Source organism: Gobius niger (assembly GCF_951799975.1).
Source record: "Gobius niger genome assembly, chromosome: 22".
Classification (NCBI taxonomy): domain Eukaryota; kingdom Metazoa; phylum Chordata; class Actinopteri; order Gobiiformes; family Gobiidae; genus Gobius; species Gobius niger.
Genome location: NC_136873.1, coordinates 10,332,198 through 10,359,745, shown reverse-complemented (window position 1 = coordinate 10,359,745; position 27,548 = coordinate 10,332,198). Strand labels below are relative to the sequence as shown.

At 37.6% G+C, this 27,548-nt stretch overlaps 1 protein-coding gene across 2 annotated transcripts in view; it reads right to left on the bottom strand.

Annotated features, from left to right (window-relative positions):
* Positions 1–954: 954 nt before the first annotated feature.
* The window catches only part of chst11 (carbohydrate (chondroitin 4) sulfotransferase 11), a gene marked incomplete at its 3' end in the record, with an annotated part of 47,656 nt that continues 21,062 nt past the window's right edge, over positions 955–27,548 (bottom strand). For both annotated transcript variants that reach the window (XM_079581025.1, XM_079581026.1), the window contains exons 2-4: positions 18,118–18,203; positions 4,461–4,690; positions 955–1,582 (exon numbers count right to left, since the gene is read on the bottom strand). In XM_079581025.1, the coding sequence (XP_079437151.1) occupies positions 955–1,582; positions 4,461–4,690; positions 18,118–18,203 (944 nt within the window). The remainder of the gene's footprint in view (positions 1,583–4,460; positions 4,691–18,117; positions 18,204–27,548) is intronic.

Sequence of the window (27,548 nt, the reverse complement as noted above, 5' to 3'; positions counted from 1 at the left end):
AAACAATGATGGAAATGTGACAAAAAAATTAGAAAATATTGACAAAAAAGTGATGGAAAATTGATGAAAAAGTGGCAAAAATGTCACAAAAAATGACCAAAAAATGAGGAAAATGTGATGAAAATGTTACAAAAAAATGACAAAAATTTGGTAAAAAAATTGATGGAAAAATGAAAAAAATGTGCCAAAAAATAACAAAAATGTGATCAAATTTAAAAAAATATATTTTTTAAAATGGACAAAAAATTACAAAAATATGACAAAAATTCAATAAAAAAGTGACAAAAAAGTGACAAAAAAAGTGACAAAAAAGTGACAAAAAAGTGAGAAAACATTGACAAAGAAATGACAAAAATTTGATAAAAAATGTATGAAAAAATAAAAAAAATTGACAAAAAATGAAAAAAAAAAGATTAAAAGATAACAAAAATGTGATAAAAATTTGACAAAAAAATAACAAAAATGTTGGCAAAAAATTACAAAAAAATGACCAAAAAAATGACAAAAAATTGATAAAAAAAATTATGAATAAATGAAAAAAATGTGACAAAAAAATGACCCAAAAAATGTGATGAAAAATTGACGCAAAAATGACAATAAAGTTACAAAAATGAGTTGAATACCCAACAAAAAAATTATAGAAAAACAAATCTGATGACGCGAGGAAAAAGATCCTCTCGGTTCAGGCGGGAGTTAAGAGGTTAAAGGAACATGCTCTGTAGGAGGAGATTGAGCAGCCATGTTAGTTTGACAAAACCATGTGACCATTACCATGATGTTGCACCTATGGTTCTCCCACATGGACCAAGCGCAGACCTTTGGCGATGAAATGACACGAGGCAAATGTTTTTACTCCCTGCTGATTATTCGGATTTAGTTTTTCGTACCAGAAACATGGCGGGTTCCCATGGCAACAGTGAACCCACAGCACCCCATCGCCGAGCGGTTCCTTCCCTACTCCAGCTTCAGGTAACTCGGCGTGGTGTAGTTGAACATCACAAAGTCCAGCTCGTACAGCCGGTAAAGCTCCGCCTGCCGCTGCCCGCTAATGTTGCTAAAAAACTGCGCCGCCATGGCGTCCGTGGTGCGCGTGGACTTGGCGTAGCTCGGGAACCTCAGCGCGCCGCCCACGCCGATCAGCCGCAGGACGTAGTTGGCGTCGTCCTCCAGGCTCTCGTACTTCCCCACCAGGTCGTAGCGGATGTGGCACGGGTGGCACAGCTGGCTCGCCGTCTGCCAGTGCTCGTTGGGCGGGCCGTCGCTGCGCCGCGTGCCCGGGTCCACCAGGTACTCCACGAACTCGCGGAACGCCACGTCGTCGCCGCCGGCCAGGGCCTCCCGCGTGGCGTTCTTGCGGTAGCGGCGGACGATGCGCGTGCCGAAGCGCTTGTGGAAGGAGGCGTTGTACTTGAGGGTGAACTTGTTGCGGTACGCCGACACCAGGCGCTCGAAGGGCTCGCGCACGAACAGGAACTTGAAGTAGGTCTTGAGGCGGTGGTTGATCTCCGCGATGCTGTACTGGTTCAGGGTCTTCAGGTTGGACGGGACGTGGGCCTCGTTCGACGGGATCTCCATGGGGTCGCTGGGAGAGAGAAACAGCCACAGGGTCAGGGGTCAGGGAGGGTTAGCCTGGACTCAACTTCTGTCTCTTTTTCCATCTGCGCCATTTTAAAAAGAAACTGATTAGGTTTAGGGCCGAGTTACGGCACTTTAACCTCTTAACCTCCACCTGAAGCGAAGGATCTTTTTCCTCACGTCAACAGAATTCTTTTCCATCAATTTTTTTGTTGTGTATTCAACTCATTTTTGCAACTTTTTTGTCATTTTTTTTGTCATTTTTTCTTCCATTTTTTGTCATTTTTTCATACTTTTTTTTAGTCACATTTTTATCACATTTTTGTCACATTTTTTGTCATTTTTTCTGTCATTTTTTCTTCCATTTTTTGTCATTTTTTCATACTTTTTTTTAGTCACATTTTTATCACATTTTTGTCACATTTTTTGTCATTTTTTCTTCCATTTTTTGTCATTTTTTTGTCACATTTTTGCCACTTTTTCATAAATTTTTCAACTCATCTTCGTCATTTTTTTAAATTTTTTTGTAATTTTTTCGTCATTTTTTGTACATTTTTCATAATTTTTTTATCACATTTTTGTCATTTTTTAGTCCATTTTTTATCACATTTTTGTCAGATTATTGTCATTTTTTTGTGACATTTTTGACACTTTTTCATACATTTTTCAACTCATTTTTGTCGTTTTTTTGTCATTTTTTTAGTCAAATTTGTATCAATTTTTTGTCATATTTTTGTCATTTTTTGTCACATTTTTTTGTAAATTTTTTGTCAATTTCTTGTGACATTTTTGTGACATTTTTGCCACTTTTTCATGCATTTTTCGTCACTTTTTTGTCATTGGGCTAAAGCCAAACTGGAGAAAATGTGCTCGGTTCGGGTGGGAGTTAAGGGGTTAAAGCCTTTTGGGGATACTTGAATCTTCCTTCCTTGTGCTGAAATTGTTAACTGTACTTCCTGTGGTCGCCCTTTACCCACTGCACCCTCAGAAGTGTGGACTCACCTGTACTTCCTTTACCCACAAAAAATAAAAAAATGGACAAAAAAATTACAAAAATCTGACAAAAAAATGACAAAAATGCGACAAAAAAATTACAAAAATCTGACAAAAAATTTATAAAAAATTGACAAAAAAATGACAAAAAAATGACAAAAAAGTGACAAAAAAATGACAAAATTTGACAAAAAAATTATAAAAAATTTACGATAAAATGACAAAAAATGACAAAAAATTGATACAAATTTGACAAAAAAATGATTAAAAAAATTACGATATAATGACAAAAAAGTGTCAAAAAAATTACAAAAATTTGAAAAAAAATAATTCAAATAATGACAAAATTTAAAAACATTTTTTTTTAAAATGACAAAAAAATGACAAACATTTGATAAAAAATTGAAGAAAAAATTACAAAAAATTTACAAAAAAAAGAAAAGAAAAAAAGATAAAAATGAGAGAAAAAAATGACAAAAAATTGACAAAAAAGTTACAAAAATGAGTTGAATACCCAACAAAAAAATGATGGAAAAAAAAATCTGTTTACTCGCCCTCAGAAGAGCGGACTCACCTGTCTACCCTCCCCGCCCTCAGAAGAGTGGACTCACCTGTCTACCCTCCCCGCCCTCAGAAGAGTGGACTCACCTGTCTACCCTCCCCGCCCTCAGAAGAGTGGACTCACCTGTCTACCCTACCCGCCCTCAGAAGAGTGGACTCACCTGTCTACCCTACCCGCCCTCAGAAGAGCGGACTCACCTGTCTACCCTCCCCGCCCTCAGAAGAGTGGACTCACCTGTCTACCCTCCCCGCCCTCAGAAGAGTGGACTCACCTGTCTACCCTCCCCGCCCTCAGAAGAGTGGACTCACCTGTCTACCCCCCGCCCTCAGAAGAGCGCCCTCACCTGTGGTCACTCTTCACCCTCCCCGCCCTCAGAAGAGTGGACTCACCTGTCTACCCCCCCCGCCCTCAGAAGAGCGGACTCACCTGTTTACCCTCCCCGCCCTCAGAAGAGCGGCCTCACCTGTTTACCCTCCCCGCCCTCAGAAGAGTGGACTCACCTGTCTACCCCCCGCCCTCAGAAGAGCGCCCTCACCTGTGGTCACTCTTCACCCTCCCCGCCCTCAGAAGAGTGGACTCACCTGTCTACCCCCCCCGCCCTCAGAAGAGCGGACTCACCTGTTTACCCTCCCCGCCCTCAGAAGAGCGGACTCACCTGTTTACCCTCCCCGCCCTCAGAAGAGCGGCCTCACCTGTTTACCCTCCCCGCCCTCAGAAGAGCGCTCTCACCTGTTTACCCCCCCCGCCCTCAGAAGAGCGGACTCACCTGTTTACCCTCCCCGCCCTCAGAAGAGTGGACTCACCTGTCTACCCTCCCCGCCCTCAGAAGAGCGCTCTCACCTGTTTACCCCCCCCGCCCTCAGAAGAGCGGACTCACCTGTTTACCCTCCCCGCCCTCAGAAGAGTGGACTCACCTGTTTACCCTCCCCGCCCTCAGAAGAGTGGACTCACCTGTCTACCCTCCCCGCCCTCAGAAGAGTGGACTCACCTGTCTACCCTCCCCGCCCTCAGAAGAGCGCTCTCACCTGTTTACCCCCCCCGCCCTCAGAAGAGCGGACTCACCTGTTTACCCTCCCCGCCCTCAGAAGAGTGGACTCACCTGTTTACCCTCCCCGCCCTCAGAAGAGTGGACTCACCTGTCTACCCTCCCCGCCCTCAGAAGAGTGGACTCACCTGTTTACCCTCCCCGCCCTCAGAAGAGTGGGCTCACCTGTTTACCCTCCCCGCCCTCAGAAGAGCGGCCTCACCTGTGATCACCCTTCACCCTCCCCGCCCTCAGAAGAGCGGCCTCACCTGTCTACCCTCCCCGCCCTCAGAAGAGCGCCCTCACCTGTACTTCCCGCGGCCCGTCAGCACCATCATGACGCGCTTCCAGTTGGTGCAGGCCACTTTGGGCACGTAGCAGTAGATGAGCTCGTGCTCCTCGTCCACCACCAGGTGCTTGAGGTCGGCCGGCGTCAGCACCCTCCTCTTCCTGCTGGCGGCGCTGTGGAGCCGGCACGCCTCGGCCACCTGCTCCCGGCGAGCCTCGTGCAGGACGGCGGCTCCCGACCACTCCGGCTGCGACAGGGGAGACACCGGGTACTTCAGGGTTTTATTCAGACAGAGCAGAAGGAAACCAAGACTAATCCGGGTCTAAACCAGGTCTAAACAAGGCCTGAGCCATTTTCATTGAGTTGACGCGGCAAAAAATATGTACCTTTTGGTCTTTTTGGTTAAAAATAAATAAATAAAAAGCATCAAAATGACTAATTAACCCCTTAACTCCCACCTGAACCGAGCACATTTTCTCCAGTTTGGCTTTACCCCAATCCAAAAGACGAAAACAATGATGGAAATGTGACAAAAGTGACGAAAAATTGATGGAAAAAGTGGCAAAAATGTCACAAAAATGTCACAAGAAATTGATGGACAAAAAAACGACAAAAAAATGACAAAAAATTGACAAAAAATTTGACAAAAATTGACAAAAAAATGAAAAAAAAAATGGATAAAAAATGACAAACAATTGATAAAAATTTGACTAAAAAATTGACAAAAAATTGATTAAAAAATGACAAAAAAATAACAAAAAAGGACAAATAAATGACATAAAATGTATAAAAATGTGACTAAAAATTTGACAAAAAAATTGACAAAAAAATGATAAAAAATTGACAAAAAAAATATAAAAAATCGACAAAAAAATTTAACAAAAAATGACACAAAAATGACAAAAAAATGATAAAAATGGACAAAAAAACGACAAAAAAAATTGATTAAAAAAATGATAAAAAATTGACAAAAAATTAGACAAAAATATGATAAAAACTGGACCTAAAAATGACAAAAATTGATAAAAAAAATGTCAAAAAAGTTACAAAAATGAGTTGAATACCCAACAATAAATGATGGAAAAAAAAATCTGATGACGTGAGAAAAAAGATCCTCTCGGTTCAGGCGGGAGTTAAGAGGTTAATGTAAAAAAGCTCTCTGTGGGAGGACCCCGACCCCCCTTTTAAATGTGCCCCCCCCCACCAGTCAGGCGGTAGCAAAGGTTCCTCTGCAAGGGCCAAGCTCAAATTGGCGTCATTATGTTAAACTCTTTCATTTTTTAAGCTAGTATATGTTTAAGAAGTTACAACAACAGTCATTGATCCTCATTGTAGAGAGAGAGAAATCCCAGCTGACCTGGAAGCACCTCGGGCACATCCTTTTTGTTTCTCTCTTACGACAGAAATAATGAAAAAGCTGTTTAAGCTTTTTAAAATAAGGCCATAAGCATAGAATTAAGACGGCGAGCAAAACAACATAACTAAAAGCTCTAAAAAGTCGATTTTGCATGATATAGGACCTTTCAAAGGCCCGGGGTGAGGCCAGCTTCCAATGCACTGCCCCTGACGACCCGCGGGGGGCGCTGGGTCAGCGGTACACATTTCTACAAAACATGTGGACTCCGAGTGAAAACCAGTCTGTTTTATTATTCTGCACGGTTTAGGAGAGGCAATTTGAACATAAAAGAGTAAGTAAAAGTGTAAACTGATTACACTGACTTTTTATGGGTGAAATGCTGTAGACGAGTCTTTATAGCAGGGGTGCCCTTGTCACTTTTTGTCATATTTTTTGTCATTTTTTTTGTCATTTTTTTGCCACTTTTTCATCCATTTTTTGTCACTTTTTTGCCAATGTTCTCTCACTTTTTTGTCACTTTTTGTCATTTTTTTGTCAAATTTTTGTGATTTTTTTTGTCAAATTTTTGTCATTTTTTTAAATCATATTTTAGTCATTTTTTTGTCACATTTTTGTCATTTTTTTGTCACATTTTGTCACATTTTTGTCATTTTTTTTGTCATTTTTTGGTCCCATTTTTGCCACTTTTTCATCGATTTTTCGTCAATTTTTTGCCAATGTTCTCTCACTTTTTTGTCACTTTTTTGTCATTGTTTTCTCACTTTTTTGTCACATTTCCATCATTGTTTTCGTCTCAGTTCTGTCTCTTTTCACAGCTTTTTTCCAGAAGCTTTTGGACTGGGGTAAAGCTGGAGACAATGTGCTCGGCTCAGGCGTCGTGTTAAACCTTATCTAACCTGCTACTGATGACGATGCATCTTCCTCTCACTTTTCTCTCCTCTAAGTTTTGGCAGAGAATGTGCCTCTGAGCTCCAGGAATGTGCTTCCCTCCCGTGGGGTTGTTTTCGCTGTGGTTCTTCGCCCTCTCTGCCTCCCGGGGATTAAAAAAACCTCATCTCACGGCGGTTTCAGACTCTCCACAAGCGCCTCTTTGAGCTGAAATACCTCAGCGGGAGGAGAGCGCCTCGCTGTCCCGCCTGGAAACCCGGAGCTTTTTAAATGAGACAACGGGAGGCGCTGTGAGGGGAAGAGTTAAAAATGTGAAGCATCTGCGGAACGTCTGCGCTTCAAAATCAGAAGAGTCTTGTGTTACCATGGATACTGGCATACCTGTTTCATAGACAAGCATTAGCTAAAACAGTCCAGAAAGTGAAGATGGCTGATGAGTCACTGCTGTTTAACCTCTTAACTCCCGCCTGAACCGAGAGGATCTTTTTCCTTATGTCATCAGATTTATTTTTCAGCATTTGTTTGTTGGGTGTTCAACTCATTTTTATAAGTTTATTGTCATTTTTTTTGGTCATTTTTTGTCACATTTTTGTAATTTTTGTGTAATTTTTGTGTAATTTTTTTGTTGTTTTCCCGTCCATTTTTGATCACATTTTTGTCATTTTTTTTTACATTTTTTGTCATATTTTTGTCATTTATTATACATTTTTTGTCACATTTTTGTCACATTTTTGTCATATTTTTGTCACATTTTTGTAAATTTTTGGTAATTTTTTGTAAATTTTTTGTAATTTGTCAATTTTTTGTCATTTTTGATTTCCGTCCATTTTTGATCACTTTTTTGTAATTATTTTATCACATTTTGTCACATTTTTGTCACATTTTTGTCATTTTTTCATCAATTTTTTGTAAAATTTTTGTCACATTTTTTGTCACATTTTTATGGAAGCCTGTTTCTGCCATGTTAAAAAAATAAAAGCCCAACAGGAAGTCGAAATTTCAAGATTTAAACTCATACTACGAGTTTAAATCTCGAAATTTCGAGTTTAAATCTCGAAATTACGAGATTTAATATTGATACTTTGGTATCGATATTAAATCTCGAAATTACGAGTTTAAATCTCGAAATTACGACTTTTAAAACTCGGAATTTCGAGATTTAAACTCGGAATTACGAGTTTTTCAGATCCGTGATCATAGACGTCTGTACGGCGGGACAGCGGAACCACAGGTGCAGATGTAAACAAACAGTCATGGAGGATTAGCTTCATCGTGTTGTGAACCGGAGCTACAGCAACTCTGGGACTTTTGCAAAGACACAGAAGTGTTTATTTGACCTCAACACCAGGATTAAAAGCAGTGACAAGAAAAGTTATTAAAAATGTCTGTATCCACGAGAGGAATGTGTTTATGCCTCGATGATGCAGGGCATTCCCAAAGCTAATGCTACGATCGTAGCATTAGCAAAGCCGTAAACACATAAAGCAGCCTTGAAGATTATCACACACTGGGTCGGGATTGACGCATTGTTGGTTAATTACAGACTTTTTTTAATCAACAATGAGCTGGGTTGCACATGCTAACCGGGCTAACCTAGACTAGCCATTGTCCACCGGCATCGCCCTTTTATCCTGGGGGAGACCATAGGCAGGGGGCACCCATAGGACATGGCAGAGGCAAAGAGGCACGAGTTTGCCCCAAAATAGCAGTTGTTTTTCAGGCATGATACGATTCCAAGATCCGGCTCCACAGTTCAGACGCATCAGACAGGAAAGAGAACGGCAACAACATCCGGGTTTTCAAAGTAAAACAGGGCTGACGTCTATGATTACAGATCTCAAAAACTCAAAAAAGCCGGAAACGGGCTTCCATAGATTTTTGTAATTTTTTCATACATTTTTTGTCACATTTTTGTCATTTTTTTTTGTACATTTCTTGTGACATTTTTGTGACATTTTTGCCACTTTCTCATCAATGTTGAGAAAAACTGGAGAAAATGCTCTCGGTTCAGGCGGGAGTTAAGGGGTTAAACAAACCTCTGAGAAACGGCAATGAAAACAGCATCATCATCACTTTCCCAGACGAGGGGGCGTTCAAGCACCCACTCGGCACCTGGTGTTTACTGTAATTACGACGGCGCATGAAGGCAGCACGGATTACACAGACTCGTCCAGGAGAAGAAGAGAGAAAAAAATGGATTCTGAGTGAAACAAAGGAGGCGTTTCTCTCCCGTGAGGAGGATCGTGTTCAGGAACCCGTCACGCTGGATAAACGTGGAAATACGTCTGGGATTCGGTGAATGAAATCTCTTGTGATCTCGCTCGAGTCTGGAGGAGACGAGGCCGAGGGTCAAACAAGAAGGTTCAGACGGATCCACATTCTTTAATCTCCACTGACGTCTCTGTATCACCACCGACACTGAAGAAGTCTCTCCCTTTTCCTCAAAAAAAGATCAATCCGTCCCTTTATCTGTTCACGAGAGGTAGATTTATCCAGGAAGTGACTCCAACATGTCTGTGTGGCTCCCTGGTCTTTCCCACACTCATTCATTCACAAATACTGTTTGGTATCCACGTGTAGCAGGAAAGGCTGAGACCGAGATGACGCTGTAATCCATATATGGACATTTCCTTTGTGGGAGACAGTCTGGAGAAGTTTTTAACAACATTTTTAAAAAGTCTAGAAATGGTTTTTGGGGGAAAAATTGGAAACATTTAGATTAAAAAAACAAACAAAAAACAACAATGGAAGAAATGTGACAAAAAAGTGACGAAAACATTAAAAAATTGATGAAAAAGTGGCAAAAATGTGGCAAAAAAAATGACAGATGTGACAAAAAGTTACAAAAAAATACAAAAATGTGATAAAAATTTGCAAAAAATAATTTAAAAAAAATTCCAAAAAAAGACCAAAAAAAATGCCAAAAATTTACAAAATATGATTAAAAGAAATGATACAAAATTGACAAAAAAATGAAAAAAAAATGGGACTAAATGTTACAAAAAAATACAAAAATGTGATAAAAATTTGCCAAAAAAAATCCAAAAAATAATCAAAAAAAAGACGAATAAAAATGCCAAAAATTTACAAAATATGATTAAAAGAAATTATACAAAATTGACAAAAAAATGAAAAAAATGTGACAAAAAGTTACAAAAAAATACAAAAATGTGATAAAAATTTGCCAAAAATAATTGGAAAAAAAATTCCAAAAAAAGACGAAAAAAATGCCAAAAATTTACAAAATGTGATTAAAAGAAAAGATAAAAAATTGACAAAAAAAATGATAAAAATGTGACAAAAAGTTACAAAAAAATACAAAAATGTGATAAAAATTTGCCAAAAAAAAAAAAAAAAACAAATTGACAAAAAAAGACAAAAAAATGCCAAAAAATTACAAAATATGATTAAAAGAAATGATAAAAAATTGACAAAAAAATGAAAAAAATGTGACAAAAAGTTACAAAAAAATACAAAAATGCGATAAAAATTTGCCAAAAAAATTAAAAAACATTTCCAAAAAAAGACACAAAAAAATGCCTAAAATTTACAAAATATGATTAAAAGAAATGAGAAAAAATTGACAAAAAAATGAAAAAAATGTGACTAAATGTTACGAAAAAATACAAAAATGTGATAAAAATTTGACAATTTTTTTTACAAAAAATTGACAAAAACAAAACAAAAATATGGCCAAAAATATGACAAAAAAATAACAAAAAAGGTGAACGTGATCGCGGCTCGAGTCTGGAGGAGACGGGGCCAAGGGTAAAACAAGAAGGTTTAGATGGATCCACATTCTTTATCGCTACTAACCACTAGGGCTGGGACAAAACACCACATTTAATATATATATATCAATACTAAAAGTGGTATCGAAGTTAGATATTCATTTGAGGCCTGTGAACTTGTTATTAGTTTAGGTTTGTGCCTTTTTCTTCAAACTGTTTCTATGTCCCACATGCTTCTCCTCCTGTGCCTCGCCTCCTGTGCTCCGCCTCCTGTGCTCCGCCTCCCGTGCTTCGCCTCAGGCCCTGACGCCGATGATCCTCTCCCTGAAGAGTCTGTCATTATCCCGTCTCTGTCTGAGCTCGGAGCACTTTCCCTTTAATCACACACATCACCATCATCTCCAAACGAGCCTCTGTTTAGTTCACGTTTCTCAGGAACCGAGACACGTGGAATTAAACCGTGTTCACCTACGGAGAGCTGAGAGTCTTAGCTTTCAAACGAGCCACATCACGTGTCCACAGATATAACAAAGCATACACTGCGGTGCTACAAATATCATGAAAAATGGTTCTTAGCGCAGGCTGTAGAGCAGAGGACTGCGCAGACGGTGGCGCTCCTTGCAATCTTCAGTGTCAGACCTGGCGCAAAAAGTGGGCAGGACAGGAGGGGGGACAGACTCACATTGTGATGTTGTGGTGCCGCCCCCTCCCCATGCTTTCCCAGACCTGAAGGCGGTGGTTTGCGAGGGGGGTTCTCCTGTAAACGTGTAACATGCTGATGCAGCGCAGTGTTCAATAAAGATTAAAGAAATAAAAGTGTCCCTCCGCTGGCGGGCGGGACAGAGAGGCAGCAGCCTCGCCTGGACTCCGTTCAAATGCGCAAAGTTACGAAATGTACAGGATTTAATTGATCAGAAACTGTCATATCGGCTGTGGAGGAGTTACAGAGTTATGCAGCAGCTGCAAGAAAACTGTAGCGTATTAGAACATTTGCTACAGCTGCAGGATTCTTGGAGCGGCTGAATTTTGCTCTGCCCCCTGTGAAATGTGCTTCTTTCTTTTGGACTGAGCTGTGGCTGCACACGGAGCATCATCAGGAGGTAAAGACTGACACACGATGGAAATGTCTCCTTAAAACACAGATCAGACCTGGTGTTGAGGCACTTGTGGTTTATTTGTGGAAAACTGTTGTTGTTTTGGTGTTAGGGGTGTGAGTGTTCATCTACTGTATCAAAGTAAACCCGTGCGTAACCGACGCTCAGACAGACTTTTCAAGGCAATTTCGCTTTTGTTTTCAATCGTGCTGCTCATAATGAACCAGCCTCAGTCGCCTCTTCTTCTTAAATAACGCCCCCTCCCTATAGCGGCGCCGCCTTACAAGATCGCGCGTGCCCCACGTTGCGTTTAGAGTCACAAGATCTGGCCCACCGTGTGCTAACCTGACGCTGTAACTCAGACTGGGGGGGGTTAAGAGTTTATAAACACTCTGCTTCACTTGGATTGTCTTCTACAGCAGGGGTAGGCAACGTCAGGCCCGGGGGCCAAACCCGGCCCTCCGCTACAGCACCTCTGGCCCTCAAGATGATTTTGAGAAACACTATTACACAAATCACACAGTACTTTTAACATTAGTGGGGCTAAATGTGAGAACAATAAATAGAAATACTGTCAATGCACCCAATTAGGTCATAACAGTGGCATTTGAAGGAAGTTCACTGGGAAAAGAATAATCGTTTTAAGGAAGAAATGACATAAATCTCCTTGAAGACAGAGATTAAATCTAACGTTTGAGTTGATTTGCTCAAGTGAAAAACAATTATTTCTCTGATTCCAAGTGGGTTTTATTCTTGTTCCATTGGCGCTATAGCATTTGTATCTTGAATTAGTTCAATCCGACTCAAATTCAACATTTCGGCCCTCCGCCAAGACAACTTGCCTACCCCTGTTCTACATGACTCAGCGTGCTCCACGGCGCCCCCTGTGTCCGTGCGCCTCAGAGCGAGAGGTTTTACCGCAGACCCAGAGCCTCATTTAAATGATGAAAGGATAAAAGTCCGGGATTCTGCCATGAAAGCAGTTATTACGGACTCAGATATTACTCAGGATTCTTACTAAACTCAAAGTGCAGATCCAGGCCCAGAATGAAGTAAAGTAAAAGTACCCTGAGTGATGAAGCATGTGGTGTTTTCAGATTTGGGTCCAGTCGAAACGGGAGAGACTGTGGGGGTGAAGAGCTGAACAGGACGGCTGCCCTTGGGGAGTCTAAGCCCCGCCCTCTCGCATTAATGAACGGCTGATTTAAAATGACCCTGCGTCGCGGTCAGAGGTTCGTGTTCCCGCAGGTCGAGCCTTTCATTCTTTATGCATTCATGATTTAAATGTATGTTAAGCTTATTCTGTGATATGGATATTAGGCCTGACCTGAGGTGACGAGGGGGGAGGGCGGGGGGGGTCTGTGGGGGGGTCAGGCCTCAAAGCTACTCTTGGATCATTTAACCCCCTTACCTCCCGCCTGAACCGAGCACGTTTTCTCCAGTTTGGCTTTACCCCAATCCAAAAGCTTCTGGAAAAAAGGTGAGAAAATAGCAATAAAACTGTCAAATTGACAAAAAATTGACGAAAAATGACAAAAAAATGACAAAAAATGACAAAAAAATGACAAAAAAATGACAAAAATGCGACAAAAAAATTACAAAAAAATGACAAAAATGTGCTGAAGAGTCAACAAAAACACGACAACAAAGCAACAAAAAGGCCACAAAAACGTGACGGAACCAGAACAAAAAAATGATAGAAAAAATTTGACAAAAATGTGACAAAAACTCAACAAAAAAGTGACAAAAATTCAACAAAAAAATTACAAAAAATCATTTTTTTTTTTACAAAAATTCAACAAAAAATCAACAAAAAGTGACAAAAAATCAACAAAAATTCAACAAAAACTCAACAAAAATAATGAAAAAAATTCAACAAAAAAATGACAAAAATTCAACAAAAAAATGACAAAAATTCTACAAAAATAATTTAAAAAATTCAACAAAAAGTGACAAAAATTCAACAAAAAAGTGCCAAAAATTCAACAAAAATTCAACAAAAAAGTGACAAAAATTCAACAAAAAAATTACAAAAAATCAATTTTTTTTTAACAAAAATTCAACAAAAAATCAACAAAAAGTGACAAAAAATCAACAAAAATTCAACAAAAACTCAACAAAAATGACAAAAATTCAACAAAAAAATGAAAAAAATTCTACAAAAAAATGACAAAAATTCTACAAAAATAATTTAAAAAATTCAACAAAAAGTGACAAAAATTCAACAAAAAAGTGACAAAAATTCAACAAAAAAGTGACAAAAAAGTGACAAAAATTCAACAAAAATTCAACAAAAAAGTGACAAAAAATGCGGCGACTTAACAAAAAGTTTCCATCACTTTGTAGTTCTCAGCTTTCAAATGAGGCGTTCCATTGTTGCTCTCCAGCCGAGAAGCTTTTAGATTTGGGTAAAGCCGAACTGGAGAAAATGCGCTCCATTGAGGCGGGGGGTAATTTGGACCAGGCTGGTCAGAGTCCAGGGCTGTTTTTCAGTCCCAGTCCGGCCCTGACGGTTTCCAGCTCTATTCACCACACACCGGAGGCGCCACTTCAGAGGCTTTTCTCAACCCCTGCAGCATCAGAACGTGAATATAAAGATTTAATATAGAGTAGAACCTAAACCTTCTTCTCTGATTCTGGCGCACTGACTCAGACCCGTTAGCGGTGGCGTTAGCGGTGGTGTTAGCGGCGGCGCCCTCCCTCCCCCCTCCGCGTTTAAACCATAACTCCTGCTGTGAGCGGTTCTGGGTGAGTTATGAGCGGCGTGGAGGCCGTGCACGTGGAGGCCGTGCACGTGGAGGCCGTGCACGTGGAGGCCGTGCACGTGGAGGCCGTGCACCTGCAGCCGCGCTCGCTGAACACATGTGGATCCATCAGCGAGGCCGCGGTGCATCTGCTCCTTCAGGAAGAGAAAACACACCATTACCCCCGAACACAGCGCGCCGCGTTCAAGGACGGACGGAGAAAACACCCTCCGGACGGAGAGGAGAGAGATCCACGCGGAGAAAACCAAACCGTCCAAACAGCCCCGTGTGTGGAGGTCTGGAGCTGGTTTAATCCTTAACATCTTAGCTTTAACTCTCTCTTTACGATGTTTATTCTCTAATGTTTTGAGATTTCCAACATGGCGGCGCTCCCTGATACTCCTCATTGGAAGAGGCTAAATGCTAACAACATGGTACGACAGGTGCACATCAACTCGTCTAAGCTCAGGTAAGAACAGATCTCAGTATGAAAAAACGGTTCCTCCTGGTGTTCCTCTGAGAAGTGAAGAAGGAAGTCACGGAGCTTCTGCTTTAGAACATTACACTTCTGCTGGATGTAACAATGAAAGACGTGGTGTTGCGTTGTCGGGAGCTAACCTTTTGTGGATGTATGCAAGTTTTTTGGAACTAACCATCCAGGACGGAGGTGGACCGACGCTTCGCGGAGCTTCTGGGAGAGTCTGGTCCGACTTCGGGTTGTGAGTAACTTGGCTGCCGATGGCCACATAGCCGGCTACCCGTTGCTATAACCGCGTTTATTTTGTCGTGCGGTGGGATTCAAGGCTTCCTGGTCTGGACCTGTTTTTATGGACTTTATTTTGGAGTATAAACCTTTTATTTTCACGCGCCGTAGTGCGTTGTTTTGTGTTCAACGGGTTTTACGCTCGAGCGTTGGGGTGGGATGTGGCCGTACACATATAAAATAGAGCCAAAGTGAAATCATTTGTTTGTTTGTTGGTTTTTCACCCCTGCTGGTGCACAGATCCGCCCGTTGAGTTTTGGTCATTTTTTTGTTTAATTTTTGTCATTTTTTTGTTTAATTTTTGTCATTTTTTTGTTGAATTTTTGTCACATTTTTGTTGAATTTTTTTGTCACATTTTTGTTGAATTTTTGTTGAATTTTTGTCACATTTTTGTCACATTTTTGTCACTTTTTGTTGAATTTTTGTCACTTTTTTGTCACATTTTTTGTTGATTTTTTGTCACTTTTTTGTTAAATTTTTGTCACTTTTTTGTCACTTTTTTGTTGAATTTTTGTCACTTTTTTGTTGAATTTTTGTCACTTTTTTGTCACTTTTTTGTTGAATTTTTGTCACTTTTTTGTTGAATTTTTGTCACTTTTTTGTTGAATTTTTGTCACTTTTTTGTTGAATTTTTGTCACTTTTTTGTTGAATTTTTGTCTCTTTTTTGTCACTTTTTTGTTGAATTTTTGTCACTTTTTTGTCATTTTTTTGTTGAATTTTTGTCGCTTTTTTGTTGAATTTTTGTCACTTTTTTGTCACTTTTTTGTTGAATTTTTGTCACTTTTTTGTTGAATTTTTGTCACTTTTTTGTTGAATTTTTGTCACTTTTTTGTCACATTTTTTGTTGATTTTTTGTCACTTTTTTGTTGAATTTTTGTCTCTTTTTTGTCACTTTTTTGTTGAATTTTTGTCACTTTTTTGTCACTTTTTTGTTGAATTTTTGTCACTTTTTTGTTGAATTTTTGTCTCTTTTTTGTCACTTTTTTGTTGAATTTTTGTCACTTTTTTGTCACTTTTTTGTTGAATTTTTGTCACTTTTTTGTTGAATTTTTGTCACTTTTTTGTTGAATTTTTGTCTCTTTTTTGTCACTTTTTTGTTGAATTTTTGTCGCTTTTTTGTTGAATTTTTGTCACTTTTTTGTCACTTTTTTGTTGAATTTTTGTCACTTTTTTGTTGAATTTTTGTCACTTTTTTGTTGAATTTTTGTCACTTTTTTGTCACTTTTTTGTTGAATTTTTGTCACTTTTTTGTCACTTTTTTGTTGAATTTTTGTTGAGTTTTTGTCACATTTTTGTCGCGTTTACATCCTTGTTTTCTTCTCATTTGTTGTGTCTGTTTCGTTGCTTCTTTTTGATTCGGGTAAAGCCAAACTGCAGAAAACGGGATCCGTTCAGGTGGGAGTTCAGAGCTTAAATAAATGCCAGATGAAGCTGCTCTGGGAGACTCGTCCCTAAAGGATGACCTGCTCCACAGTGAACCCTCCCAGACTCTCTGGAGGCTCCGCCCGCCTTGGCCTGAGCTCGGACTGAGTGCACCTCAGTGCAGCGCTGGCCCCGGCCCAGTCCTATTCATTAGCTTTTATTGTTTTTGAAAAATGATGGGGAATAAAAACAAGCTCGGAGGCGAAAACGACGAACAAACGCTGACTCGGGAGAGAGAAGTCGATCCGTTAAATCACCCGTTTGTTTCAGGTCCTTGAAGGCTCGGTTATACAAACGTCTGACCCGGACACGAACTCATGAACGTCCCCCATCCAGTCAGAAAGAAGGCGGGTTCTGCTGGACCGACATGGGCTGAGAGGGAGAAGCTCTGACTCCAAAATAAACACAAGGAGAAAGACTTTAACCTCTGAACTCCCGCCTGAACTGAGAGCATTTTCCAGAGAAACGCCTCATTTGGAAGATCTACAAAACTCATCTGAATGGATCTTTTTCCTCACGTCATCACATTTGTTTTCCATCTTTTTTGGGGGGGTTTTCGAATCATTTTTGTAACTTTTTTGTTAATTTTTGGTCAAATTGTTTTTTGTCACTTTTTGTCACATTTGTCCTTTTTTGTCAATTTTTTGGCACTTTTTGTCATTTTTTTCCCACTTTTTCATAATTTTTCATAATTTTTTGTCCATTTTTATCAATTTTTCTTCAATTTTTTGTCCTTTTTTGTCAATTATTTGTCGCATTTTTGTCATTTTTTGTACATTTTTTTGTCAATTTTTTTATAATTTTTTTTTCGTCAATTTTTTGTCCATTTTTCGTCACTTTTTCATCATTTTTTCATCAATGTTTTGACCTTTTTTATCAATTATTTGTCACATTTTTTGTCACATTTTTTCGTAACCCCTTAACTCCCGCCTGAACCGAGCACAGTTTCTCCAGCTTGGCTTTACCCCAATCCAAAAGCTTCTGGAAAGAAGGTGAGAAAATAGCAACAAAACTGAAACGAAAACAATGATGGAAATGTGACAAAAAAGTGACGAAAAAGTGTCGAAAAATTGATGAAAAAGTGGCAAAAATGTCACAAGAAATTACAAAAAATTGGCTAAAAAATTCCAAAAATGAGATAAAATTGTGACAAAAAATTACAAAAAAGTGACAAAAAATTGACGAAAAAATTCCAAAAATGTTACAAAAATGTGACAAAAAATGACAAAAATGTGATAAAAAAAATGACAAAATTGTGACAAAAAAATGACAAAAATGTGATAAAAATTTGACCAAAAAATTACCAAAAATGGACAAAAAAAATGACAAAAAAGTGATCAAAATGAGTTGAATACCCAACAAAAAAAATGCATTCATTCAGGTTAAAGGTAAAAAGTAACATAAACCCATGTAGAAAATTCCATCTCTCATTCTTCTGCCATTTAGCAAACAGAAATAATTTAGAAAATTCTAATTGACCTAAAAATGTTAACGTTCATTCTGGTTTCATGTCAGACAGTGAGAAAAAAATGCAGATGTGTCTTTTTTATCAAGTGTATGTAAGCATGTGGTTCCCGCTGTTTGTGTCCAGTGGGTTTGAAGTCTTTAAAGGGATCATCTTCCCAGATCTATCAAACATTCCCGAGTTAATGAAGCTCTGGTGACGTTCTTACCTGTGAGGGGTTGTACAGCTCCTGGAGGGCGTTTCCCGAGCCTTTCCTGCAGCAGCCGTCCGCCACAAACGGGTCCCTCCTCATGACTGGAACAGAGACGAGGAAACCGTCAACATGGAACAAACAACACAGAACGATGGCGAGTCAAACAGGAAACAGAGTCAAACACGGGGAAACAACAACGCACCGATCAGACTCTTTCAGTAGATATTCAAACTGTGAACCTGAACCATCTGTATCTGAAGAAACTATGAGTCGCAGCTCAGACTATGAAAAATACTAAAAATATAAAAAAAAGACTAACTTTATTGAACCATGAGGGAATTTTCATTGACAAAACAATAAGCTGTAAACCCCACAGGCCAATCGATGTGAAAACGAGAAATATGCACAAATTAAGTCAATTAAAACCCATCTCACATTTTATCTACAACGGGCCGTAGTCGATCTGTTTTCTCCCAGAGCTAAGAAATAAGTCTTTCTATGCTAGCCGCTTAGCAGCAAACAGCTCACATTGACCCCGTGAAAACAAGCATTATGAATCTTTATCCCATGGTCTGGGTGAATACTGGATTCTGATTGGCTGGTGCATTATTTTGGTGTAACCGCACACGTAGTCCGGTAGTTAAATCACTGGGATGTCACTCCGCTGTGGCGTCGCCATAGCAACGCCTGACACAGCTGAATCAGATAAAGGCGTAATTAGTGACTGACAGGAACGTGTGAGATGGATTTAGTGTTTGCTAAATGTTTGTAGAGGAGAGTGAGCAGCTAGGTTAGCTACTGTTAATAACATATGAGCTTTACATTTCTATTGGAAACGGTTAAGGCTATTCATCATTTTCAGGCGTACATAAAATGATCCTGCATTGAAGCATCTTTGTCTGGATTAGTAAAGTCAAACATGTTAGTTTGAGTTGGGGGGGCCCAGGTGTGAGCGACTCCACCGCAGCTGTTTCCATAAACAGTTGAGCTGGCTAATTGTTTAGTAATTTTTTGTAATTTTTTTTGTAATTTGTTTGTAATTTTTTGTCATTTGTCATTTTTTTTTGTCTTTTTTTTGTCGTTTTTTGGTCGTTTTTTAGTTATTTTTTGTCATTTTTTGGTAATTTTTTGTCATTTTTTGGTAATTTTTTTGTCGTTTTTTGGTCATTTTTTGTTCGTTTTTTGGTCGTTTTTTGGTCATTTTTTGGTCATTTTTTGTCTTTTTTTTTGTCATTTTTTGTCATTTTTTTGTCGTTTTTTGGTCATTTTTTGTCATTTTTTGTCATTTTTTTATCGTTTTTTTGGCGTTTTTTTTTGTCATTTTTTGTCATTTTTAGTCATTTTTTTGGTCGTTTTTTTTGTCGTTTTTTGTCATTTTTTTGTCATTTTTTGGTCATTTTTTGGTCGTTTTTTAGTCATTTTTTGTCATTTTTTAGTCATTTTTTGTCGTTTTTTGGTCATTTTTTTGTCATTTTTTGTCATTTTTTTGTCGTTTTTTGGTCATTTTTTTGTCGTTTTTTGGTCATTTTTTGGTCGTTTTTTTTGTCATTTTTTGTCATTTTTTGTCATTTTTTTGGTCATTTTTTAGTTATTTTTTTGTCGTTTTTTGGTCATTTTTTGTTCATTTTTTGGTCGTTTTTTGTCATTTTTTGGTCGTTTTTTAGTCATTTTTTAGTCATTTTTTGTCGTTTTTTGGTCATTTTTTGTTCGTTTTTTGGTCGTTTTTTGGTCATTTTTTGTCTTTTTTTTGTCATTTTTTGTCATTTTTTTGTCGTTTTTTGGTCATTTTTTGTCTTTTTTTTGTCATTTTTTTGTCATTTTTTGGTCGTTTTTTGGTCGGTTTTTTGGTCACTTTTTTGTCATGTTTTGGTCATTTTTTTGTCGTTTTTTTTGGTCATTTTTTCACATAAAAGTGTTTCCGGGTTAGTCCTGTTGTGTTGTGATTCTGTGCTGATGTTGTGTCGTTGAGCCTGACTGAGATCCTCGTAATAGCTGCGGAGAATGACTCGCTCTGAGACCAGCCTTCAGTGACCGGCTAATAACCCACACAAAATAGTCCCGTAGTCTGGCACATTTAGTGACTTTAGTCAATGAAAAACACATTTATTATAAATGTTAGGTTTGTGGGACCCTGGTATAAGCGGATTAAACAACGAGGAGCCGCGTTAGACGTTAGAATGCAGGAGGAACAACACTGTGTCGGGCGTTAGAACCGACTAATGCAGCTCTGAGGTGTTTAATCCTTACTTATATTACGGTGGAAGTAAAACAGGACAATGCACAGATTTGTTGCCAGTTTATGATATTCTAATAGAAATCCGATTTAAACGCCTGACTTGTTCCTTTTTGTTTCTGTTTTGCCACTTTCTGTTGTTTTCTTCCCTCGCTTTTCTCTCGTTCTTCAAGCAGCTTTCAGATTTGGGTAAAGCCAGACTGGGTTCTGGTTTGTGCAGGAGATAAAGGCAAAGGAAAACTGTTTAAAAACTGCAGCACGTTTGTCTCTCTCGGAAAAACATCAGCAGCACCAAGGACGATACGGCGTCTGAATCCATCATTTAAGAACAACCGCTGGGGGGGGAGGGGGGGGGCAGAGGGAGGGGGAGGCAGAGGGAGGAGGGGGGGGGGAGGCCAGAGTCTATAATGGCTTTGGCTCGGAGGGAGGGCATCTGGCACGGTGTCAGGACGACCAGCGGACGCCAGGAAGTAAACTTTACAATCAATACTCGCGAGGAGGCGAGCGGGCGCGGCAGGAGGAGCTCCAGCCTGGGCCACTTTACCCAAATCTAATAAATAAAGAACTGTTTTACTTTAGGGGTTTGGATCCAGGACTCGTCACAGAAAAGTGTGTGGCGCTTGTTTCATCATGTCATTATTTCTCGTCATATCCCCCCCGGAAGGTCATTTCTCTCTCTCTCTCTCTGCCAAAATTACTGACATTTTCTGTGATAAAATCTAAATAATGGATAAAGCCAGGTTTAACCTCTAAACCCCCAACTTTTCTAATTTTTTAATATAAAAAAATATAGATATTTGAACATATATTTTAAAAAATCCACAAATTGTCTTTTTTTTTTTCAACATTTTACATTTTCCCCCCAAATTTACCCCAATTTTTTCACTTGTTTTCTGCATTTTTTCAGTTTTTTTTCTCAATTTCGCCTTTTTAAAAAAAATTCAATTCCCCACAAATTTTAGCATATTAAAAAAAATCCACAATTTTTATCCCCCCCCAAATTTACAAAAAAAAACATTTTCCCCACTTTTTAAATATTTTTCAATTTCTTTCTTCATTTTTCCCCAAATTAACCTTTTTTTAATTCTTTTTTTCACCCTTTTGACGTTTTTTTCCATATTTTGATTTTTTTTCACCCCAAATGTTCCATTTTTTTACATGTTTTTTCCCAAAAAATACTTTTTTCTTCTTCACAAATTTACCTCATTTTTTCCCCTCTTGTTTTACACACTTTTTCTCTAAATGTTTTCATTTTTTCCCTCAAATTTACCTACATTTTTTCTCGTTTTTCAATTTTTTTTCTCGTTTTTTCAATTTTTTTTCATATATTTCCATTTTTTTCTTAATTTTTCCCAAATTTACCCCAATTTTTTCACTTGTTTTTCAATTTTTTGGGGTTTTTTTTTCTCAATTTCAATTTTTTTTTACGTTTTTTTCCCAAAAAAATATGTCTTTCCCCAAATTTTAGCATATTAAAAAAAAATCCACCATTTTTTTTATCCCCCCAAATTTACAAAAAAAAACAATTTTTGCTACTTTTTAAATATTTTTCGATTTCTTTCTACATTTTTCTCCAAATTAACCAATTTCTTCTTTTTTTTTTTTTTTTCTTTTTCATATTTTGATATTTTTCTCAATTTCACCCCAAATTTTGCATTTTTTTAACATGTTTTTTCCCAAAAAATACATTTTTTCCCCTCAAATTTACCAATTTTTTTTCTCGTTTTTTCTAAATGTTTTCATATATTTCCATTTTTTCTAATTTTCCCCAAAATGTACCTACCCTTTTCCTCTTGTTTTTCCCATTTTCCTCATTTTTTCTCTTTTTTTTCCTCATTTTTTGAAAAAAAAAACAATTCTCAATTTTTCCCAAAATTTACCTACATTTTTTCCCCTTTTTTTTGGCAATTATTTTTCAACTAGTCTTTCACTTTTCTTTTTGTTTAATGTAATTGACGAACAGCCTCAGAGAGTGAATAAACAGCTGCTACATTTCTTTCCAGTTGCTCCTTTATAAAACTACATATACATGACCCTGAACTCCCTCCTCCCCCTGAGCGTCCTCGGCCTCGTTACCGCGGTTTCCTCGTCCTCGCGCCTCACACACGCCTCACACACGTCGGGATAGATTCTGGCTCCGCTCGCCGCCCTGAGCTCCTCCATTTTTAACCAGGAAGCTGCTCTTTGAAGTGCGAGATGAGACGAGCGAAGAGCGAGAGGAGCCGCCATCGATCCACACTCGCAGACCTCGTTACGGGAATGAACTCGAGTGAAAAAAACGGCAGTCGTGCTAATATGTAGCATCACGTTAGCATTCTCTGTTATTTATGTGTTTATAGATACAGACGCATCTCTGGAATCGCCCATATATGGTCATGTTTGAAAACAGTTTGGAGAAAAATCTAAACTTTCTCTAATTATTCAAAAACTACTTTAACAAACGCTGAATTGTGAATATAGTTTATGCTAAATAAAGATACAAAGACATGGGGAGGAGCAAAGAAAAAAATTGACAAAAAATCCAGGAAAAAAGTGACAAAAATCCAACAAAAAAGTGACAAAAATCCAACAAAAAAGTGACAAAAATCCAACAAAAAAGTGACAAAAAAGTGACAAAAATCCAACAAAAAAGTGACAAAAAAGTGACAAAAATCCAGCAAAAAAGTGACAAAAATCCAACAAAAAAGTGACAAAAATCCAACAAAAAAGTGACAAAAATCCAACAAAAAAATGACAAAAATCCAACAAAAAAGTGACAAAAATCCAACAAAAAAGTGACAAAAATCCAACAAAAAAGTGACAAAAATCCAGCAAAAAAGTAACAAAAGTGCCATAAAAAAAAGTGACAAAAACACATAAGGGACGACAATGGCAAAGAGGAGAGACTGCATTTGGTTTTGGCGGGTGGTAAGAGGTTAAATAAAAATAAAAGGAGATAATTCCACAGGTGTCCAGCAGAGGGCACTGACATAATGAGAGATCAGGAAACAAACAACACATTGGCTCCAGTCCTGTCAGGCTCATTATTATTCATTATTGAAAAAAGTCTCCTCAACAGCTGAGTCTTGTCTCTGTGCTGTTTGGAAACACCTGGGTGATAGTGGTGGTGGGAGGGGCCTGAGCAGAGGAAATACTGATGTTGTGATGAAATATTGAGCTCAGATCTGTCCTGCTTCCTGTCCCGCATCGTGGACTCTGAAATACGACCAGCCGACAGGTCCGGGTCGAGCGTCAAGGCCGGGGCGAGATGAATGTGTGTAAACATTAGTCCGCCTCGCGCCTCGTGTCGATATCCTCTGAGGAGGCGGAGGAGGGGGAGGAATGTACTGACATGGATCTGAAACTCCTGCTGTAGATCGAGGACTATGAGGAACATGAAGCCAGGTTTCTGTCATTTTAGGTTAACATTGCGTGGGCCATTTTTCAGCTTCTCTGAGTTGGACCGTCTTCGTGAAGCTGTAACTCAAAGACCGTTTATCAGATCGACATCCTGCTTCTACTGCAGTGAGGTTTTATCATGATAAACTCAAGTCTAGAATATGTAGATGATCTGTCAATACACTTGTTTTCTAGAGCCCCGGACATTTTGGGGGGGAAAATCTAAAACTCAAAAAAAAAATTATCCAGCCAAAAAATGACAAATATCCAGATTTCTTTTTTACAAAAATCTACCAAGAAAATGACAAAAATCCAGCAAAAAGTGACAAAAATCCAGCAAAAATGGCAAAAATCCATCTTAAAAGTGGCAAAAATCCAGAAAAAAGCGACAAAAATCCAGCAAAAAAAGTGACAAAAATCCAGCACAAAGTGACAAAAATCCAGCAAAAATGGCAAAAATCCATCTTAAAAGTGGCAAAAATCCAGAAAAAAACGACAAAAATCCAGCAAAAAAAGTGACAAAAATCCAGCAGAAAAGTGACAAAAATTCAGAAAAAAAGTGACAAAAATCAACTAACTCAAAGACCGTTTATCAGATCAACAACCTGCTTCTACTGCAGGAAGTTTACATCAAAATAAACTAAAATCTAGAATATGAAGATTCTAGATTTTCTGGATTTTTGTCACTTTTTTTCTGGATTTTTTTCTTTTTTTTCTTCTGGCTTTTTGACATTTTTTTCCTGGATTTTGGTCTTTTTTTTTTTTGCTGGATTTTTGTCTTTTTTCCTGGATTTTTGTTATTTTTTTCCTGGATTTTTGTTATTTTTTTGCTGGATTTTTGTCAATTTTTTTTTGACATTCTCAGGAATTTATACTCTACAAGTTGTGGGCCGGACTGAATCATCTCGCGGGCCGGATGTGATCTACAGCTTCACTGAAGATGGACAACTCCTGTACGACTGAGAGCCGACATAACCATACACGCTACATGTGGAGGATCAACAAGGCTGTGAACGGAGTTATTAACCTCTTAACTCCCGCCTGAACCGAGAGGATCTTTTTCCTCACGTCATCAGATTTTTTTTCCATCATTTTTTTTTTAGGGTATTCAACTCATTTTTGTCATTTTTTTGTCACATTTTTTAATTTTTTCCGTCAATTTTTTGTCAATTTCTTGTGACATTTTTATGACATTTTTGCCACTTTTTCATCAATTTATCGTCACATTTTTGTCATTTTTTTAAATCATTTTTTGTCAATTTTTTTTTTTTTAAATCGTCAATTTTTTCTCACATTTTTGTCACTTTTTTGTCACATTTTTTGTCATTTTTTTATCACATTTTTGTAATTTTTTGGTCAAATTTTTGTGACATTTTTGTCCTTTTTTTGTCCTTTTTTTGTCCTTTTTTTGTCATTTTTTTGTCATTTTTTTGTCATTTTTTTGTCATTTTTTCGACACTTTTGTGTCAATTTCTTGTGACATTTTTGTGACATTTTTGCCACTTTTTCATCAATTTTTCGTCACTTTTTTGTCACATTTTTTGTCACATTTTTTGTCATTTTTTTTATCACATTTTTGTCATTTTTTGTCACATTTTAGTATTTTTTTTGTCAAGTTTTTATCAAATTTTTGTCACATTTTTGCCACTTTTTCATCAATTTTTTGTCACTTTTTTGTCAGATTTTTTGTCATTTTTTGTCAATGTTTTCTCACTTTTTTCTCACATTTCCATCATCGTTTTCGTCTCAGTTCTGTCTCTATTTCCCCACCTTTTTTCCAGAAGCTTTTGCATTGGGGTAAAGCCACTCTGTAGAAAATGCTCTCGGTCCAAGTGGGAGTTAAGGGGTTAAAGAACATGGAGGAAAAGTGTCTGATCAGATCCCAAATCCCTCTGAAACAAACCTTTCACAATCATTTACTGTCACTTTAAACCTGGCTCCATCGCGTCGCTCTGCTTTGCTGAAAGTCGGCCCCGTAGGCAAACACTGCCTGCATTTTGAAACTATTGTCGCCTTTATCGTCTTGACAGAATAAAAAACTCCTCCGCCTCCGCCCCGGCAGCTCCAGCGCTCCAGGGAACAGTGACAGAACATCCTCCAGAGACTCCTACGAAATATCAAAGGACCAGCCTCCGTTTGAATGCGCTCAATCAGGCCCTCGAAGCACACACACTTTATACACACACACTTTATACACACACACTTTATACACACACTTTATACACACAGAGTCAGGCTTAAAGGTTCAGACACGACACTGCAGCACATGTAACTGCAGGTAATCATTGACAAAAAAGTGACGAAAAAATGACAAAAATGTGACAAAAAATATGAAAAAAATTACAAAAAATTGATTAAAAAAAGACAAATAATGTGACAAAAAATGACAAAAAAGTGATGAAAAAATGACAAGAAATTGACAAAAAATTTGACAAAAAATGACAAAAAAAGATAAAAAATGGACAAAAAAGTGACAAAAAATCTGACGAAAAATGACAAAAAATTGATAAACAAAAGACAAAAAATGTGACAAACAAATGACAAGAAATTGATAAAAATGTGACAAAAAATGACAAAAAAGTGACGAAAAATGACAAAAAAAAAAGACTAAAACTTTGACAAAAATGTGACAAAAAAATGACAAAAAATTGATTTAAAAAAATGACAAAAAAGCTACAAAATAACAATACTTACTTTATTCTATCTTTGGGTAAACATTTGTATTTGATTCTACCTGTGCAAAAATCACACTACAACAGACACTAACTATGGTAAAAACAAAATCAGAGATGAAAACAGTGATGAAGATGTGACAAAAAAGTGAGAAAACTTTGACAAAAAAGTGATGAAAAAATATGAAAAAAATGACAAAAAATTGATTAAAAAAGACAAAAAATGTGACACAAAATGACAAGAAAATTGATAAAAATGTGACAAAAAAGTGATGAAAAAATGACAAAAATGTGACAAAAAATGACAAGAAATTGATAAAAATGTGACAAAAAAATGACAAAAAAGTGACGAAAAAATGACAAAAATGTGACAAAAAAATGACAAAAAAGTGATGAAAAATCTGACGAAAAATGACAAAAAATTGATAAACAAAAGACAAAAAATGTGACAAAAATGTGACCAAAAAAATAAATAAAATTAAAAAAAAGACAAAAAGTTTGACAAAAATGTGACACAAAAAATGACAAAAAAGCTACAAAATAACAATACTTACTTTATTCTATCTTTCTATAAACATTTGTATTTGATTCTACCTATGCAAAAATCACACTACAACTGACATTAACTATGGTAAAAGTCTAGTTTCAGTAATAAAAAATCAACTATTGTAGCAATACAGTGCAAAACGTAAAACAACAACAGTGTTTCCTTAACCCCTTAACTCCCACCTGAACCGAGCACATTTTCTCCAGTTTGGCTTTACCCCAATCCAAAAGCTTCTGGAAAAAGGTGAGAAAATAGCAACAAAACTGAGACGAAAACAATGATGGAAATGTGAGAAAAAAGTGAGAAAACTTTGAATAAAAGGGACGAAAAAATGGCAAAAAATGAAACAAAAAAGTGACAAAAAATGACCAAAAAATGATTAAAAAAGACAAAAAAATTAGGAAAAAATGACAAAAAAATGACGAAAAAATGACACAAAAAATGACAAAAATGACACAAAAAAATGACAAAACATGTGAGAAAAAATGACAAAAAATGAAACAAAAAATGTAGCAAAAAATGACAAAAAATTGATTAAAAAAAGACAAAAAATGTGACAAAAAATGACAAAAAAAGAAACAAAAAAATGACAAAAAATGACAAAAAAAATTGACAA